This window comes from Coenobita brevimanus, chromosome 106, assembly GCF_032717465.1.
Source record: "Coenobita brevimanus isolate Jiangsu-jjx chromosome 106, ASM3271746v2, whole genome shotgun sequence".
NCBI classification, from domain to species: Eukaryota; Metazoa; Arthropoda; class Malacostraca; order Decapoda; family Coenobitidae; genus Coenobita; species Coenobita brevimanus.
In genome coordinates this window covers 6,384,804-6,405,294 of record NC_137059.1, presented here as the reverse complement: position 1 = coordinate 6,405,294, position 20,491 = coordinate 6,384,804, and the positions used below count along the sequence as shown (strand labels likewise).

The 20,491-nt window shown below is 40.9% G+C and overlaps 1 protein-coding gene across 3 annotated transcripts in view; it reads left to right on the top strand.

Moving 5' to 3' along the window:
- The window catches only part of Cad88C (cadherin 88C), a 262,754-nt gene that overhangs the window by 157,424 nt on the left and 84,839 nt on the right, over positions 1-20,491 (top strand). For all 3 annotated transcript variants that reach the window (XM_080285500.1, XM_080285499.1, XM_080285498.1), the window contains exons 2-8: positions 2,402-2,553; positions 4,912-5,130; positions 6,599-6,730; positions 7,368-7,530; positions 8,397-8,569; positions 10,008-10,205; positions 19,284-19,422. In XM_080285500.1, the coding sequence (XP_080141626.1) occupies positions 2,402-2,553; positions 4,912-5,130; positions 6,599-6,730; positions 7,368-7,530; positions 8,397-8,569; positions 10,008-10,205; positions 19,284-19,422 (1,176 nt within the window). The remainder of the gene's footprint in view (positions 1-2,401; positions 2,554-4,911; positions 5,131-6,598; positions 6,731-7,367; positions 7,531-8,396; positions 8,570-10,007; positions 10,206-19,283; positions 19,423-20,491) is intronic.

The window sequence follows — 20,491 nt, the reverse complement described above, 5'->3', positions numbered from 1 at the left end:
GCCAAGTTAAAGAAAACAGAGTACATCATTGACCTGATTTTCGACTTTAACCTGTCCCATTACAAGCTACTGTTGTCTCTTCGGGTAAGGATGTTCCTTAGCACCTCTTCCTTTGCGATTTATTTTTGGTTATGGCTAGTTAATATAATTTTGTACGATATTTGTGTAGAGTATGGCGATGTTTGAAGGATTGGTGTGGCAGAATGGGACAGCAAGTTGTAATAAGCCAAATAAACTGCTTAGGAATAGGTGTTAGGGAGCTGCCAGGAATAGATGTTAGGGAACTTCCGTAACCGAGGAGGATACTGACTTAAAGCCGATTTTTCATTGCATTAGGAGAGTTCGTAGCGTATGTTCCTTAGCGATTTATTGAGCATATTACACCTCATCAGTATGTAGTGCTACCTATCATTAAAATAGTCATAGTCTGTATCAGCAACCGAAGAAAAAATGCAGGTATAATTTGCGGAATAAATCGCTTAGAATGAGGCGCTGCGAAGTCTGTCAGATCAGATACGATTGATGATTGAAAGTAGACGCGTGAAATACATTGCAAAGTGTAAGATGTGTTTACGTGAGTGAGAGACTGAGGAGGGGAGTGTATGTGAGTGAGGTTGAGGGGAAGAGAGGGAGGGAGAGGCCAAGGATGAGATGGAGTGATGGAGTGGAGAGGTAAATGAGGGAGAGGGGTGTGAGCTGGGAGCAGGGCAGTGATTGGCGGGAGACAGGGCGCGTGACGTGGAGGCGATTTGTTTGTGGCCACCCCGTATGGGATTAAGGCGTGTGGCAATAGATAGATAGATATTTTACGTGAAAAATATTACTTTTATTCCATTCAGTACGATGACTCATTATTACTTTCTTCAGACGATTATATTGAGTGACGTCGGGTTGTGAAGGTGTTTGTAAAGGCGCTACAACCCCTCCAGTGTGAAAAGGGTCTCAGGCCGAATAAAATCGTCTGAAGGTAGAAAAATAAGCTCATAATACGTCATCCGGTTGAAGGAGTTGTTATTTACCGAAGCTTGACGATGTTTTAGGAAAGATTTGTGTGATAATGTGACGTTGTGAGCAAAAGTTATTGAAAATTATGATGGAGCGAATTTTAACTTTCTATCCTCTCTCTCTCTCTCTCTCTCTCTCTCTCTCTCTCTCTCTCTCTCTCTCTCTCTCTCTCTCTCACACACACACACACACACACACACACACACACACACACACACACACACACACACACACACACACACACCGCTCGCTGGTGCAGTGGTAACGTTCCCGCTTACCAACTGGTGGACGGGAGTTTGCGCATCGCTCAGGTTGCGAAAAGTTTCACTGACGAAGTGGGTGGTTACTGTCCCCCTTGAGCAAGGGGACGGGTGTGTGCGTGTGTGAAGGTCACAGCCTTGCCCTTAGATCGGACTATATGAGCTCTCAGCTCCCTTCCGGGAGGGTAAAAGCTGACGATCACGACCATCAAGTGATCCTGACCGACCCGGTGAATTACACACACACACACACACACACACACACACACACACACACACACGTTACTTATTATATTCCAAACTGCAAATGGCCTGTGTACGTCTGAATCTTTGCTGTCTGTTAAGTTTAATATATATATATATATATATATATATATATATATATATATATATATATATATATATATATATATATATATATATATATATATTTCTTGTACCCATTAATACTTCCAATTCGTGTCTTACGCCAATTTATTCTTCGTAGCTCAGGAAAATCTCGAGTTAAGATTTTTTGTATATATGTAGATGGCGAAGGCTTGATTTAACCTTTCCAGTTCGTCTCTCTCTCTCTCTCTCTCTCTCTCTCTCTCTCTCTCTCTCTCTCTCTCAGTTATTTGGGCACTTCCTTCCTCATGTGTTGGTATCCCGTGCATGGCTCAGCTTATCGATATCTTATCATTGTTTATTTATTTTTAGTCGTGGTCCTCTTTCCTGATGCAACCTTCCGCCCTCACTCCTATTTCTGAGTCATATTATCGTTCGTGTGTGTGTGTGTGTGTGTGTGTGTGTGTGTGTGTGTGTGTGTGTGTGTGAGAGAGAGAGAGAGAGAGAGAGAGAGAGAAGGGGGGGCGGAACTAATGAAATAAGGGAAATGTAGTCGATACTTTTACCTCTGGCCGATTATTTTTGCCTTTTTAAAATTAATTCCCCCCTCTCTCTCTCTCTCTCTCTCTCTCTCTCTCTCTCTCTCTCTCTCTCTCTCTCTCTCTCTCTCTCTCTCACATGTTTATTTATGTATCTGTGCGTATCTCATTATATCATTCTAGTTACGTTTCTGTCTCTGCCTCTACCAGTCTGTGTGTATGTGTCTCTCTCCCACTCAGCTAATACCTTTTCTCTTTGCACACCCACAGGTTCAAAGATCACCACCTTACGCGGCCTAGACCCTGACGGTGATGCGCTAACCTTCGGCATACGAGGCGCGGAAGGACGGGACCTGCTGCGGATCGAACAGAACGGCGCTACGGAGGCCAATGTGTACCTGAGGAAGGCGTTGGATAGGGAGGTAAGATGTGGGAATGAATTAAGGTATATATTCACACACACACACACACACACACACACACACACACACACACACACAAAATGCTGCCCCCTATGATATCACTGAAAGTAATATTAAATCATTATAGATAAAGTAGTATTTTAGAGAGAGAGAGAGAGAATCCATCATCTGCGTTTGGACCTTTTCACTTCTCCCTTGGCTTACTCTTGGAATTTTTTAATGTTTTAGTATACGTCGTTCACATTAACTTGGCGTAGCTATTCGTCCATTCACACCAAATTTCCCTTAGCTCAGTGGCAGAATATACCGTAACAGTAATGCGGTTCCACGTCCTTTCCATAGCACTTCTTTGTGACTAGTACCATGTATTAATCCTTTGTTAGAGCTCGCCATTCAAAATTGAGGTGGTAATTTTTTGCTGTGTCAAAGTATGAAGTATAGATGTATTCCACTCTGAAGTAAATACCATATTTTTATTTTTATTTTGAGTTTTATCGCTCAGTAACGTGTTCAGCAAGATAGATTTCCTTTTCTTCTAGTAATAAATTGATCACTTCTAACAATGGTAGGTAATGCACTTTTTTTTCCGGTTGCACAATAAGACTGCACAGCAACCGACGCTTGAACCGAGAGTGGACAATTGCTCAAGCACATTAGCCCCCCCCCCTTTTTGTGTGTGTGTGTGTGTGTGTGTGTTTGTGTTACCAGAGTATTTTCTTCAGCTTAGGGCAGCCGTTTCGAACTGAAGGGGTGAGATATCCATTTTCCTTATCAGCACGAGAGGTATTATTAACCTGAATAAAATCGTTTGGATATCATGGATGCAGTGCAGGGGCGCACCCAGAAATTTTCTAAGGGGGGGGGGCGTAGTGAGCTGAGGTCAGGTAATCCGATAATTACAGGCAGGTCACATGCATATTTAGAGTCAGGCAGCTGCTGGCTCATGTGTTACTCTTTGTTTGTACCTTCCAGTTTTTCATGTTTTGCTGTTCTCGAAATAAACATATATAAATTTTAAAGGACCCAGAGAGCTAAGGGGGGGGGCCGGTCCCGGTCCCCCTCCCCCCCGGGAGCGCCCCTTAGTGTCAAAATACGCCCTGGGTCGTAGGTGTTAGAGATAGCCTGACTACACACCTGCATCTGACCACTCGACTACAGGAGATTATCTGTGACTGATTGGCTGGTGTGGACAGGCAGTGAAAAACGTGTCTAGACTCCAAGTGAAGCGCATTTCCAGCTTTAGGCATCATTACCAGCCGCGATAGGGAAGCTGGTATTGTTTTAAGTGTGTGTGTGTGTGTGTGTGTGTGTGTGTATTAGCCTGATAACTTCGCAGCCGCTCAAGATATCATCACAAAATTTTACAGGTGTGTAGTAGGGATGAAAATCTGGAACGAGTTCGGAATTGTTGTAAGTAGGTCAAGGTCATATTTCGAGCCACGCAAGATATATATCGGCTCGCGGCTGGTGTGATTCCTCCCTTGGGGGCGCCTCTAGTTATTTATTTATTTATTTATTTGTATAGTAAGTCTGTTTTGTTGACTAGTGCACAGTTTCTGATGGATGTTCGCCTAATTCTGCACCTCTTCTGATTATCACTTCCTTCCATAAACAATGTTCATAAATCAGGGAAGGCTTGGTATGTTTCTCTGCCCATAGATGTTTCTCTTTTATATGATTCATCAGGGTGGAAAGTGAGAACATGCCCTAGTGGAGTAGACAGTTGAACAGTAGGCGAACCCGTCTTCCTGACAGTACCTTATGTAACTTTTTTAAATACACTTACTTGGGTTAAACTGTTCATGTCATAGTTATTTTCGTATTGTGCTATGATAAGTGTGCAGTGAAAAAATGTCCAGACTTGCTGTGCCTTAGATTTTGAAACATGCCACGAAGAGCTTTGAAATACTATACTCCTTAACCTTTTATCAGAAGTTGTATAATAATTTTGATCATGTCATTCACTAACTTCCCCACTATGTTAACGTCTTGTTTTTATTCTCGCTACATTCAGAGACTTTAATTTAAGTTTGGAGATATTTTTTGAAGTGGAGGAGGTACATACAGCTTTGAAACAGGTGATGTATTTTACTGAATAATTACTGTACTCATTTTACACTAACTTGGCCTAGATTTCGTCCTTTTGCAGCGTATTCAAAGTAGCTCAGTGGCAGAAAAAGACAGTACCACAGTTCTACTTCCTTTCCATAGCACTTCTTCCCGACTAGCGCTAAGTTTTCGTGCTGATCTCTTGTTACAGCTTAGCATTCAGGGTGGAGAGAGGGGGCAAAGGTAAAGTTAAAATTATAATACACGTCCTCCAGAAGCATAAATCTAAACTTTCCTCCTCTTTTGCAGCTGAAGGACGAATATACGGTGGTTCTGACGCTGACGGACAACAAACTGGGTGAGGGTCAGTTCATCACCCAGTCCATGTTGTTACTGGTGGAGGACATCAACGACAACGAGCCTATCTTCCGTCCCTACGAGTCCTCAGTGGCCGTGGACGAGAACGCACCACCCCAGGTCCTCACCACACTCCTCGCCACCGACAGGGACGAGGGGCCTTTTGGTCAGGTAGTGGTCCTTTTATTGCTGTTTCGTCCGATTTTGATCTTACTTATTGCCCCTTTTGTGTCGGTGATTGCAAACAGGGCCTTTGATGTCGACAACTTTATTCTTGAGTAGAACAATATGTGTTTCCCCCAGTACAGCCAGCCCTAGATTAACTGCTATGCTCTAGATGGAGAGAGAGAGAGAGAGAGAGAGAGAGAGAGAGAGAGAGGGAGAGAGCACCTGCAAAAATGTAAACTTTGCAAGCTTCACTCTTGTGAAAGAACATTATCAGCGAATTTAGTAACAGGCATTCAGTTACAACACCATCACGTATGCACCTACCTAACCTTTTAAAAATGTACTGAAGTACAAAATAATACATGTTCTATCTATCTATATACCTAGGCTGTTTCCCCCAAGGAAAGGGAGGTAGCCGAGACAGGACGACACACTCTCTATTTACCCATCCATTCAAACACATTCATTCGCATCTTAGCCCCAAAGGGGAGAACGGACAGATCCTCACCGCACCACATGTTACATTGGAAAATTGTACATTAGCTCTCCCTTTCCAAACCACACCTGAGTTAACTCCATCCAGTTTCTCTTAGCGTGACCCAACCTTGCCTGGGTAACCTCTGATTTCACCTAACGTGACGGGAGAAGTCGAACTGTTGCTGATTCATTTATTACGTCCCCTGATTTCACCTCACTTGACCTTACATGAATAGATAATGACCCTCCTTTTATTGTCTTATTTGACTTTATATAACCAGATATTGTTCTTTTTAGTATGCCTCACCTGGTCTGACCACACCTAACCTATAGTGACCATGTACTGTTTCTTCTGTTATCTTCTCACCTCATTTGACCTCGCCAGACCTTAATTGACCTCACCTGACATAACTTGAGCCATACTAGGTCATAATTTAATCACACCCTTCACTCCTCGCCCGGGACGTGTCCCGGTACAATATAATCGTGTGACGTTAAATAGAAGAAAATCGGTACGTCATCCATGAGGTGTAAGGGTTAACTCGTCTGACCTTACCAGACTATTATATTGTAGTGATGATGACGATGATAATGATGATGATGATGATGAGGAGGAGGAGGAGGAGGAGGGGAAGGTGGAGGATGATATGATGATGATGAGGAGGAGGAGGAGGAGGAGAAAGGGGAGGAGAATATGATGATGGTGGTGGTGATGGTATCGATGATTGATGATGATGAGGAGAAGGAGGAGGAGAGGAGAAGGTGGAGGAGGATATGATGACGAGGAGGAGGAGAAGGGAGAAGAGAATATGATGGTGGGGGAGGTGGTGATGGTGGTGGTGCCAGTAATGATAACGATGATTGATGATGATGATGATGATGATTAATGATGGTGATGATGATGATGATGGTGGTGGTGGTGGTAGTGGTGATAATGGTGGTAACGACGACGACGACGACGATGATGATAATAATGATAATGATGGTTTTACAGGTGATCTACCGGCTGGACGCGGACAGTGAAGGCGACCTGGAGAAGTTTACAGTAAACACAGTGGACGGGAAGGGCGTCTTAAGGCTGGTGGGCGACCTGGACTACGAGAGGAAGTCACTGTATCAGCTCAGGGTACGTTCTCAGCCACGTAACACTTCCTCCTGAGCGATTTTTTCCGTATATACATGATACTACAATATCTTCTTCTTCCTCACTGATGCAAACTATGTCGATGTTAAAACGATATAAATAACATAAGACATTGTGAAGATGCAATATGTAACATAATTCGCTAAGGAATAGATGTAAAGAAGCCTCAGTCACTTAAATACGGTCCAAAGTCTTTCCCCGTAACTGATATTTGTCTTTTTAGTACAGAAGGAAACACGCATTTTCCTGAAGTCTTGTAGGTATTCACATCTTCGGGAAATTTTGCGTTTTCCTTTTACTTGGAATGTTAGTCTATTGAGAGGGGCGCCTTCGTGTGGTGGCACTGATATAAACGGTCGGCCCCGCTTCCTGGTTGTACAAATCTCTAAATTCCTTTCTATGTCTGAAAAGGAGATGGAGGACTGCAGAAGGGCAACATTAACCTGCAGTCCATCGGGTTCACGTCTAGATGAGCCTGGAGTCACAGCAACGAGAGCATACATCTATTTTGTGTGTGTGTGTGTGTGTGTGTGTGTGTATGTATGTGTGTGTGTGTGTGTGTGTGTATGTGTGTGTGTGGAGATTATTACCTGCTATTATGGCTCACGTGTGCATACAGGTACTGGCGGTGGATCGTGCCATCAGCGGGCGTGTCAACACCGGCACAGCGGCCCTGGTGGTGCGGGTGAGGGACGTGGAGGACCAGCCACCCCAGTTCATACAGGCGCCGCCAGTCACACGCATACCGGAGGACATCCCGGTCAACTCAGGTGTACTGGAGGGTAAGGCATTTCTGTCTGTCTATCTCTGTTGATCTCTATCTATCTATCTATCTATCTCTCTGTATCTATCTGTCCATCTGTCTCTCCCGTTCCTTCCTTCTTTCTTTCTATCTGTCTGTTGCCAGACGTCATAATTCCCTAAGAGGTGGCCACAAACAAATCGCCTCCACTTCCCCCTGTCCTCTGCCATGCCGCTGCCCTCCCTACAATTCACACTTCCCTCTCTCATGTATCTCCACTCCATCCCTCCATCTCATCCTTTACTACTGTATTATTGCTGATTTAGGAGATTTTGTGTCCCTTCCCTTAACGATATCTTTGCACATCACAACTTAATAACCCCTTGTGGGTTATTTCTCGTGTTTTGTGTGGACGGCTCAGTCAGCATTATCAGTGTCTGTCCTGCATCATTTATTTCCTGCTCCAACCCACACCAGCAGTCTGAGCCACCCCAGCAACACGAACAATAACATCAGACATCAGGTGTGTTTTTAGTGGAGCGCAATTTACAGACCACCTTGTATATCATGCCAAAGAGCATCAAGGTGTGATATGGAAAAAATGATGATAAAATAAATAAATAAGGGATAGGTGTTACGATGTCTCCTTTGACAGTGAAAATGCGGGTCATGGGCTCCCAACTGACTCACTCAAATCTCATCTCCAGTTGTGTCAAATATACTGGTTGTCAGATACCCCCCCCCCCCTCTCTCTCTCTCTCTCTCTCTCTCTCTCTCTCTCTCTCTCTCTCTCTCTCTCATATCTAACGGTTTGTATGCTTATTTGTCTGTGCTCATTTACATACCTGCCCACCCACCTTCCAAGCTACCCATCTAAGTATATATCCTTCCTTGTGGTGTGAGCAGTAAAGGCAGTGGACGGTGACCGAGGTGTAAACAACCGCATCACTTACTCTATCCTGGAGGGGGACAAGGGCCTCTTCCAGCTGGACCACAACTCAGGAGTGCTGTACGTGAAGAAGCCGCTGGACAGGGAGAGCCCGCTTTCTAACAATGGAGCCTTCATCATCAAGATCCAGGTAAGGAACTGCAAATGTCTCATCTTGGCAGTGTCTGGTCTCGGTGGTGAAAAAGTTATGAGTTTTGGGGCAGTTGATATAAACATTTTGAAGCCTTTTATGCTTTATTCCGAATAAGTACTTTCACATTGCGTAGTAATCGTAATGATATTTTCACCATTTCATTATAAGTAATTATACCGCCACATTCCTATTTGAAAAAATGTATCTTATGAATAATGATGAAATTTACTATGGAAAATAATAATTTAGGTTACTTTTGAGTCGAACTATTGTGCGGATGGCATCACTGATATGAAAGATCTTTCCCGCTTGTCGGTCGTTAGCGTTTGCTACTGAGCAGGTTGTTTACTCTTAGATCTGGCAGCCCATATCCTCTTGCAGTTCCAGACATTCGGCCACAGATGAAGTGAAGTAACGGATTTGTAAATCTTAGGGCGCGGATACTATTGCCTGATGAATATGATCGACAAGAGGAAACAAGGCACAGGGTTCCACCCAAGGTTGAGGACAGCTGCACCAGTTATGCTTCGTTTCCTTTTGTCAATCCCATGTTTCGAGCATGTGTGTCTGTGCACTGGCACAGGCAGAACATGACACACGAGACTCCTCCTGACTCCTACTTAGTGAAATAAAATGAGATCTAGTGGATATAGCCTTGAATAATGGTAAAACTATCATCATTACTGCATTTTCACGAACCAGAATGTACAGTATACAAGTATAGTAGCATGTATTAAATATTAGGACAGTCTTTTGGGGATGTTAGTATCAGATTTTTAAATATGGTATCCCCCTCTTCTTCATTGTCGTTTAGAACAACCTGGAGATGTTGGAGCTGTCTGCCTGTATGTCGAGAATGAACTGCCTAATTAGTGCTCACGGTATCACAATTATTATGAATTGATGGTGATATAGGCCAGACAGATAAGCAGGCACAAGTACGGTATATCGTGTCTCCAACGTTTCTGTTGGTTATGGTATTCCGGACACTGGAACTCGATATTCGATTTTTTTTTGTTAAGTCATCCTGTGGAACGGTGGAATACATCACCACGCTTTGAAAGTACAGTAGCCTCATTTACCTTGTAAAGATACCATTACTTATCACCACATGGCGAAAATAAACACAGCTTATTTTAAATTCATTGGACAGCATTCATTATATTATACCCATTGATGAGTAATTATGGAGTAACATTTCAGCAGGTCAGCTCTGGAACTGTATTCTTCAATCTGTCCTTTGTACAACTTCTTCCTCTTGTCTTTTTCAAATGCAAGGAAGTTGAGTTTGGCCTTTTTTATGGGACATTTAAATACAGTATTCTTGTTTCTTTTTTCCGGTGCATAAAGCTTAAAGTATCAAAAAATTTTACCTATCATGCTCCTCCTAATCCATATCTTGCACCATTCATATCTTAATTTTGATATCCCCCAGGCTGAGGAGGAGAGCCAGGTTGTGTCTCCGCCGCCCACCATGACCACAGAGGTGACGGTGCTGCTGGAGGACGTCAACGATGAGACACCCACCTTCAGAGCTGCACACTATGTAGCGGAGATCACTGAGGGCAGCCAGTTCAACAGTCCCGTCAACCTCATCGGCGACGCCATCCCTGAAGTGTACGACCATGACCAGGTGAGGGGTCTTGAGATACGCGATTTTCCATTTTCTTTTCCCGCGATTTTCTTTTCCTGTGATTTTCTTTTTCCGCGAATTTCTTTTCCCGCGATTTTCTTTTCCCGCGATTTTCTTTCTGCGTTTTCTTCCCTACCCATTCCCAAAGTACCATGGCTAAGACACACACAAGTTACGATTTTTTTTCCCACTTGTAACTGAGATTTCTTTTTGTTGCGACGTGAGATTATTCAGCTGACTTCTGTTGTTTGACCTGCGGAAACTAAGCTTTGGTTTTGCGGGAAGAATAAGTCATGGGGTATTGTGCACTCTCTTTGTTCCTCCTGAAAAACAAAAATCAACTTTGGCAGGAAGAACGAGGCATGCAGGATATATTTTATGCCTGTTAGATGTTCTTCCCACAAAATCTATTATTTCTCTTTGCAGGAAGAATAAAAAAAAAAAAAAAAAAGGAAAGATACGGAATTCTTCTATCGTAGTCCTTCCTACAAAACCAAGTCTTAGTTACGACAGGAAATTAATCATAAGTTTGCTTGTGAATCAAATTCTGGTGGTTCGCACACACACACACACACACATACACACACACGGGTCATGCAGTGAAAGGCTAGGATTTCTGCCTGACAGGAATGATGCATGATCTATCTTGAAAGTCCCTCCCTGGTAGATAAGTAGCCTGATTCCTAGGTACGTAACATCCAAGTGTGTATATATTCAGTATACTCTAGAACCGACCTTCCTATTTCTGATCTCATTTGGAATAGCTTATGTGTAGCTTATATTCATTGATGCATGGTATGAACTGTAATAATAGTAAATGCTAAAAGATTTGTGTGTAAATATATGAAACTTGTTCTGTTCCTAACTTGGCTTCGATCTTTCAAGGGACATATTAATGTGTTGGATCTGGACCAGGTAAGTTGCCTGGCTTCCTGATATTCTGTAGGATTTACTTAGATGCTGTAGTGCGTCCACCTTAACTTGGCGGAGATTTTCGTCATTTTGCAGCTTATTTCCCGTAGCACAGTGGCAGAATAAGACATTGCTATGGCTCTATGGACCATATTATGAGAACTGTGAGTGCGTAATTGTAAGCAAGTTTCTAATCTGATGAATTGAAACACCTGTAAAAGTTAGATGTGATTAGCCTACATTCCACAGTACAGAGTGTAGTCAGTAACGATTCAGAAAGGTCGGTCATGCACTATCGTTGTCTCATACTTCACAAATTATCATCAAATTTTTGGGAAACTTGTCGACACACTGGCACTCTCGGTTTTCATAATACGGCCCTGAGCCTTTCCACAGCACCTCTTCGTGACTATACTGTATTCCTGTGTTATCTTTTGTTACAGCATATAATGTAGAGTGGAGACATGACAGTGTTTGGCCAAGATGAAGTGGACAGAGTATAGTGAGGAGAGGTCGCTGTGGTGCCAGCAGCCCTCCCTTCTCACTTAGGCCTTTTTTAGATTTTGCATGCCTGTATGCATAGTATTTATAACCTTTTACAAATAAGTACTGTAAATACTTGTGAATGTTCATAGCACTTGCAAAACTGTAAATTATTAACCCCTTCGCTGTGATGACGCCTTTTTTATATTTACTCCTGCTAACTCAAGACGGATTTATTCAGCTTAGTAGAGATTCTTCGCAGTAGAGAGGTTAATGAACGCACTATCTAACCTCTCCAGTGCGAAAATACATCTGGCTGGATAAAAACATGGAAGAAAGAAGAATAAAATAGTAAAGGATGTCGTCGTACAGTACAAAAGTTGACCGTGAGCATCCCACGAATGGTACAGTCAAAGAAACAACTATCTTCCCAGTTCCATCAAAAATTTTTACGACTGGCGAAATATGATGAAAATCCTATTGCTGCTGGTGCGTGTTTCAAATGGGTAGATTTTTCCTTTATGCATTTGTCAGACTTTGGGAAGATACTTATATGCTTGTCTGTGCATTCACGGTTATTAATTCGACCCCTGTATTCACACTCAGCTACAGGCATCGATATTCGGGGGAAAAGGAAAGTGAAAGAAACCAGTACTACAGTTTTCCATCCTTTCGGAGAAGAGATAGTGGCCGAAGTGCTGCTGGGGACACAATGTTGCCTAATATTTCACCCTCCTTCACACTTTCCATTGCTGGCTAATATTTCTAAGTTGAGAGAGGCATGATATGTTTCTTTGCTCAGTGATGCAAAAGTTCACCTAATACTTTATATTTTTACTTATGTTACCTCTGCTGGCTTATATTTCAAAGCTGAGTGGCTCATAGGTACTTGTACATAAATTTGCCTAGTACAATACTCTACTTTTTTTTTTTTTATGCTGGCTACTAATATTTCAAAGCTGAGAGAGGCTTGTTATGTTCCTCAACTCAGAGATAATTAAGTTCGCATACTATCTTGCCTTATATACTTCTCCCTTTCCTCTGTTGGCTAATATTCCAAAGCTGAGAAGTTGTTGATATATTTTTCCACTCAAGTTCGCCAAGTATTTCACCTTTTTTGCTTCTCACATTGCTCAGCTGGCGAGTATTCCAGATCTGAGAGAGGCTTGATATATTACTCTTCCCGTTGATGATTTTCTTTGACATGATGCGTAAGGGAGGAAAGTGACGGACATGCAGAGGTGTGGAGTAGACTCAGGGGAATAGTAGGCCAACCTTTGTCCTAGATTGCACTATATTTCCGATCTTTAATGTTTGTTGACAGGATTGAGTAGGGTTGGAAGTAGTGACCTTGTGTTCTGTCATGTTTAAATTCGTTCTTGTGTCCTGTCTCTGTTTCATCGCTGGATCATAGATACTTCAGTGAGAGACAGTGGGCAAAGATTCATATTATCACGCTGAGATAAATGATGATAAGCCCATCACTCCATCACATTCAAAGTGTCTGTGAATCCTGTTATGAAAGAAAAGCAGAAGCGAGCAGATAGTAGTATTTGAAAGTATACAGTTACGATCAAGAAACCTTCTACGTGTTTGGGTTTCTGGACAGATGAAGCCTAACTCCAACCCCTGCATCCCGCTTTGAAATAATACAGGTCATCGTTCTTCCTCTAGGTTGCCCCAGATTTATTTCCGTTTGCAGCTTATTTCGCGAAGCTTAGTGGCAGGGAAAAAAAGCTTTCTCCGCCATACTTTCTGTAGCACTTCATCGTGACAAATATCATAGTGTTATTTTATCGTCAGAACTCTGCATTGAAGATGGAGAGACGGCAATTTTAAGCCAAGCTAAAGGGAAAAGAGTATAGTTTAGCAAGATCTCATTAGGCTTCGACACAGTTTCGAGGTAGTGGAAGGGAAATATTAAGCACAGTCATACATCTGGGGACGGTGACACTCTTCCACTTTCATTTAGAAGAACGATTATGAAACAGTTGCGTAATATTATGAAAAGTTTGTTGAGTTCCAAAAGTCGTATCACTGAACTTTGAAATTCATCGCTCACTCTCTCCATATTTATCGTAAGAGAGTGAGTCAGTATTTTCGTCCGCGACTGTACGTGCATAATCATATAAACTGGCAGCATCTGACGCTCGTGATTTCCTAGTCTATAATTTTCCCTGACAAAACGCATGATGTATAACTTTATAATTTTACTCTTTTCACCTTAACCTTTTTTTTTTTTTTTTTTTTTTTTTTTTTTTTACCTCAGTGAGAATACGAGTGAAACATTACTGTGGCTCTACATTCTTTCCATAACACTTTCTCGTGACTACTATCATTTTCAAGTGTTGATCTATTGTTACAACTCAGCATTCAAGAGATGGGGAGACTGCAGTTTTATACCAAGTTTGAGTAAAAAGAGTTTAGTCATTACAAGCAGGTCACGTGATAAACACACTGGTATATAAACTGGTAATTACTCACAAAACGCATGATACATAATTTATATTAAAGGAAGAATACGTGATACATAAATATACAAACTTAAAGAAAAAAAAATGCGTGATACATAACTATATCAACAGGAGGAAAATACTTGATACATAACTATATAAACTTAGAGAAAAATACGTGATACATAACTATATAAATTTGATGAGGATAATACGTGATACATAACTATATGAACTAGGGAAAAATACGTGATACATAACTATATAAACTTAGAGGAAAATACGTGATACATAACTATATAAACTAAAGGGAAGAAAATAATATACACAGCTGTATATAAACTGGATATCGCTGGCAGGACATTTATCTTTTTTGAGGATATGTATCTATTTTTAACCCCTTCAGTCCTGTAACGTCTTTTGTAATCCTGTATCATATCTTTCCTGCCTCTACAGTATAGCAATCCCCTTCAGGCCGATGCGTATTTTGTATCTTTATATTTTACTGATTTAAGACGATTATATTTTTCTTAGGAGAGACTGCGAACTGGAGAGGTTAGATATATAGTAGACTTAAGTAACCCCTTCAGTACTAGGGGACCTCTCTCTCTCTCTCTCTCTCTCTCTCTCTCTCTCTCTCTCTCTCTCTCTCTCTCTCTCTCTCTCTCTCTCTTTCACAACCTATAGCCCGTTCCATAAGGCCAAGCAAATCTCGTGCCTCCTACATAGTGCACACCTCCCCACTTCGGCGCTAACACCCACCATCCATATTGAGCACATGCTATGGCTGGCTTATACAGGTTTGGTGCATTGCTAATAGCAGGGGTGTTTTTACATGGCTGGGGAGGCCAAGGATGAGATTGAGGGATGGAGTGGAGAGGTATATGAGAGAGAGGGGTGTGAGCTGGGAGCAGGGCAGTGAAATGGCGGGGGACAGGGCGACGTGGAGGCGATTTGTTTGTGGCCACCCGGTAAGGGATTTTGGCGTCTGGCAATAGATAGCTAGATAGACAGATAGTTTTTACATGTCAGCGGGTCTTATGGTTGATCAATAAATTCTTCTTGTAACGAAATTCAGATCCTTAAACTGATCCTTGCCATAACGGAATTAAAATCTTTAAACTGTTCCTTGCCCCAGCCGGGAATCGAACCCGCATCCACTGGGTCGGCAGGCATCCTCGACCAACTATGCCATCTGCTCTCCATCTGGATTGAAAAGTCTCTCCTAAGCAGTGTAAATTTGTCTGGTAGTTGCAAGAATAAATGAAGAAATAAAATAATAATTGAAAAGGAGTTGAGGTCATTGCCACACCACAATGGAAATTCGGACAAAGAGGGCAAAGAGGATTAATTAAGTTCTTAGAAATAGCTGAGGGAGGATCTAGAGCGGATGTGACACAGTTGCAGCTGCAAGACGTCATGTTTATTTTAGTTTTCCCTTCTCTGGACGATTTTAATTTGCGTGCGAGAAACTTTCCGAAGTGGAGGGGTTTGTGGAGGCTGTATCTAACCCCTTCTTTTCTAAATTTCTCCCCAAAGGTGGATATAATCGTCTGGAGGTAGCAAGCAAAAGATAGAAGAAAGGTAAATGCAGTGAAGAAATTAACTCCATCCTGAGTTTCTCTCTCTCTCTCTCTCTCTCTCTCTCCAGACGATTTTATTTAGCTAGGGAGAGACTTTTCGAGCTGGAGGGGTTAAGCATAGCCTTCATTATCCTCTGTAATATTTTGGGACTCTCTTAAAGCTGAAAATAACCGTCTGGAGAGAGCAAGCGCTAAATAATATAGAAAAAGACCTCGTACGTAAGATGTCAGCACTCAAAATCTTATTACCTCTTTTAGCTGAATTAAATAGCTCGACGAGAAAACTAGAGCTTATTAGAGGTAAAGGTGCCAGTATTAACACACTCGCGTATCAATGGCTCACTCTCAGCTGAATAAAATCGTCTGCCATTAGCTGGAATAAAACGCGAGAGAAGGCGCGACTCTGAGAGGATTGAAGCCGCATATATTTTTTTTTTTTTCGACTTTCCTTCTTTAGTTTTCGAGATGTTTACGTAAAGTAGGAATCTTTTTTTCTTCCTTTTTTTTTGGCCCATGATGATGTTTGTGTTTGGGTAACATTATTAGCGATTTTATTCTTTACAAAGACATTAATACATAGAAAAATTGCTTTACTAGTAGGAGGATGGCTTTGAAATATGACTTTGAAATATGACTTTGAAATGTGAATGAAATATGACTAAGAAATATGACTTTGAAACATGACTCTGAAATATGACTTTGAAAAGTGACTGAAATGTAACTTTAAAGTATGACTTTGAAATATGACTTTGAAGTGTGACTTTGAAGTGTGACTCAGAAATGTGACTTTGAAACGTGACTTTGAAATATGACTTTGAAATGACTTTGAAATAAGACTTTGAAATGTGACTTCAAAATATGACTTTGAAATATGACTTTGAAACGTGACTTTGAAATATGACTGAAACATGACTTTGACACGTGACTTTGAAATATGACTGAAATATGACTTCGAAATATGACTCTGAAATATGACTTTGATATGTGACTGATATGTGACTTCGAAATATGACTTTGAAACATGACTTTGAAATGTGACTTGAAATGGCAACCGTGGGAAAGGTAGAAGAGGATGTGACGCAAAAGTTTTCCTAAATTCATTCCCAGGCATTCATTAGAAAGTTTGTCCACATTTAAAAAAGAGAGAGTTTGTTAAGCACTTTTTAAAAATATAGTGTGCTTACTTTTCTTCCTGCCTCCTTCAGACGATTTTATTCAGCTTAGGAAGAACTCCCGGGCAGTGAAGAGGGTTGTGAAGTCTGTATCTAACCCTTGTAGCGTGAAAAGAGCATTCTAAGCTGAGTGAAACGTGATGGCAAAAAATTATGTAGTTTCGTGTCATGGTTTGGAAAAGGTGACGTGGTAGTGGTGTGGGTAGTCACAGGAGGACTCTCTCTCTCTCTCTCTCTCTCTCTCTCTCTCTCTCTCTCTCTCTCTCTCTCTCTCTCTCAGTTAAGTAAAGCAGTTTTTCGTAGGTTATTTAATTTGCGTAAGAAGGAATATATAGCATGTAAGATTTTTTTTTTTTTTGATAATGCAAGGAAGAAGGAACCAAAGGCCAGGATCCCACAAATTGTTCCCTCCAAGAAAAAAAAAAAAAACAAGATAACAGAGAGCCAAATTCAAGATCCGTTCATTTCGAGATGCCTGGACACTGCGTTTGAAGGACTGGAGATCATAGGCAGTGGGAAATGCCCACAAAGGGAGACAGTTCCAGAGTTGACCAGTTGCATATATGAAGTACTGGGAGTAGCGGTTATCAAAGTGCAGCAGGCAAAATAAACAGCTATGGGAGAAGTGTTGCGAAGTCAGCACTCTAGGTCTGAAAGTATGTCAACAAGAAGTGACGTCACATCCCTCACGCCAACCACAACATTGTCAGAAACGAAGCATTTCCAGTTAGCCTCACTTAATTCATTTTTGCTGTCTCCAAACAACTTTTATTCTGTTAGAGATATTATTGGAAGTGGAGAGATTATAGATTCCCTTCATTAACCCCTTCAGAACAAGAGCTGAATAAATCATAAGGAGGAAAAAGGAAAAAAATTGATTTGGAGGTGAGAGATACATGACAGAGGGGGGGTTTGAGTTAGAGGAGGGAGGGTGGCCAAATGACAGAGGACAGGGCGACGTGTTGGCAGTTTGTTTGTGGTTACCTTTTGCGGAATTAAAGTGTGTGGTAATAGATAGATAAATAGATAGATCAACATTATTGGGCTAAACAAGTGAAGCTTTTCAGGACGGTGATGTACTTTCAACCACCCAACGATTTTTATAAAATTTCATACTTCCTGTAACAGTTCTCTCTCTCTCTCTCTCTCTCTCTCTCTCTCTCTATGTATTTCAGTGAACTTGTTTTTTCCCTTTATTCCGTGACGTTAGCTGTTACCCTGTGTATGAAGTACATTAAATTTATATTCATAACAGTTATAGTTTGGTGGTAGATTTTCAGATACGTTAATATCTCTTGGAGTGGTGCTGTCCTGTTCGTCTGTCACTTACTAATTTTTTTCGGAAACAAGATGCTTGAGTTTTGTAGACCTTGTTGATTTATATATATATATATATATATATATATATATACATATATATATAGATAGATAGATAGATATATATAGAGAGAGATAGATAGATAGATAGATTTATATATATATATAGATATATAAATATATATATATATATATATATATATATATATATATATATATATATATATATATATATATATATATATATTGTACTTGTTATATTGCTGTGGTAGTAGTAGTTGTAATCCCAGGCTCATCTAAGTGTGAACCCGGTTGACTACAGGCCAAAGCTGCCCTTGTTTCGCAGTCCACCATCCTCCTTTCCAGGGATAGGGATGTTTGTATGTATGTATAACCGGGCTGTGGAGCTGCCCGGTTTTATCAGTCGCCGCCACCTGCAGGCCTCCCGTTCGAGGACCTTTTGTAAACTCATTCTCTACCGATAGACAAACAGAGAATCAGCCTACTGCATCTCTCGTTTTTTTTTCTTTTGGTTTTTCCCCTGGGTTTTATAAGTTAGCTAACACCACTGCTGCAGCGTAATTACTAAAGCCTTTATACGACTGGCCAGAAATATTGAAAAATGTATGTTTTTCTTCTTTAGATACGGTTAATCATGGAACTGCAAACCGTTTTTTACAGTGTATCAGTGTTTTGTATGATATATGTGTATATGTGGTTTATAATTACTTGTCCTGTAAACTACATCTTAGCTGAAGTAGACATAATGCATGGTTGTGCCAAAATTACAAAGTTGTAAATACGTTTACAATACTGCAGTAAAAATGCAGTTATATAACTAATTTAAAAGTAGTTGATGTATAGTTGCTATCACATAAGGAATTCAGGAAGCTACATTATATAGAGAGTACAACAGTAGTAGTACAGTATTATATATCTTAATTTAAAAGTACATGATGTATAATTTGGTATCATATGAGGAATTCAGGAAGCTGTAAAAGATCGCCATAGTACGTTAATATTTCAATCTCGTAAGACAGTTTTTGAGTACATAAGTGAAGAAATCTACGTTGTCGATAATACAGGCTTTGCTTATACTATTACCCTTGTTATCACTAGTCCCTCGATGTATTAACTTCTCCCTTTTGATGTGTGTAGGGCAACAACGGCACCTTCAGGATGTTTATCGAGGGTGATGATGGCATGTTTGACGTCACGCCTCCTGAAGGGGTTAACTTCGCGTCCTTCCTACTGCGTGTCAGGAACCCCACACTTCTGGACTACGAGAAGGTTAAAGGTATGTTGCGTTACCCATTTTCATATCGTTTGTTGTCTTTGTCATCCATTCATCTATCCATCTTCCTTGTCATCATCATCGTCATCGTCGTCGTCGTCGTCGTCGTCGTCAAAGTTATCGTCATCGTCCTGTCATCGTTGTCGTCGTGAACATTATACCCCACTGAAATACAATTAAAAGGAGGTGTTCACTTCATACGATAGCCTAATAATCGTTCACTATATTCTCCACACTCAGTTCACTTGGTTCAGCTTGTTACAGATACTGAGCTGTACTTTTGTTGGCTAAGATTTTGTAACATGCCTTCCCCGGCAGTATTTTTTGCCTACTGCACCTGTGTGTGTGTGTGTGTGTGTGTGTGTGTGTGTGTGTGTGTGTGTTTGAGAGAGAAAGAGAGGTGCACACTGTGTCGATATTAAAAGGGAATGTCACGTGAAGATGTGATGTGCAAAAATATATTTGTGTCGCTTAGGAAGATGTGCTACGAAAGTCCGCTTCCAATGATATATCTCATAATATATATATATATTTTTATGCTGATGTATGGTAATTGTCCAGTGGCGAGTTCATGGCCATTAAGACTTTGAAAATATCGAAGTGATTGATTTCGTAGCATTAGCACAAAATCCCATCAATGGAAAAATCATATGAAAATACTGTAGCTTTGGCAAAATATCACATACTTGCTCAACAATGTCATGTTTCGACTAAGCAGTAAATAAAGTACAACATCGAAAACCGTCCATCTTTTCATAGTGTTGGAGAAATTGTTTTCATTTTCCGTATTTACCGCTAAATCGACGCATAATGTTGTCCAGCAAGTACCATGTATCATGTCGAAGCTATTTTCACACGATATTTTTCCTTTTTAAACGTAAACTATGCCGATACTACAAAAATGATCTCAGTGTCGATAATTTCAACTCCCATGTACTCACAGTTCGTAACTCTCAAATCTCCAGTTAGGATCAATTTTTAGTGTCTGCATTTATAATTTATCGCACAGAGTGTTTCATGCTAATAATCCAGACACAATATCTCATCTGTTGTTCCTTTACAGTGTTTGAAA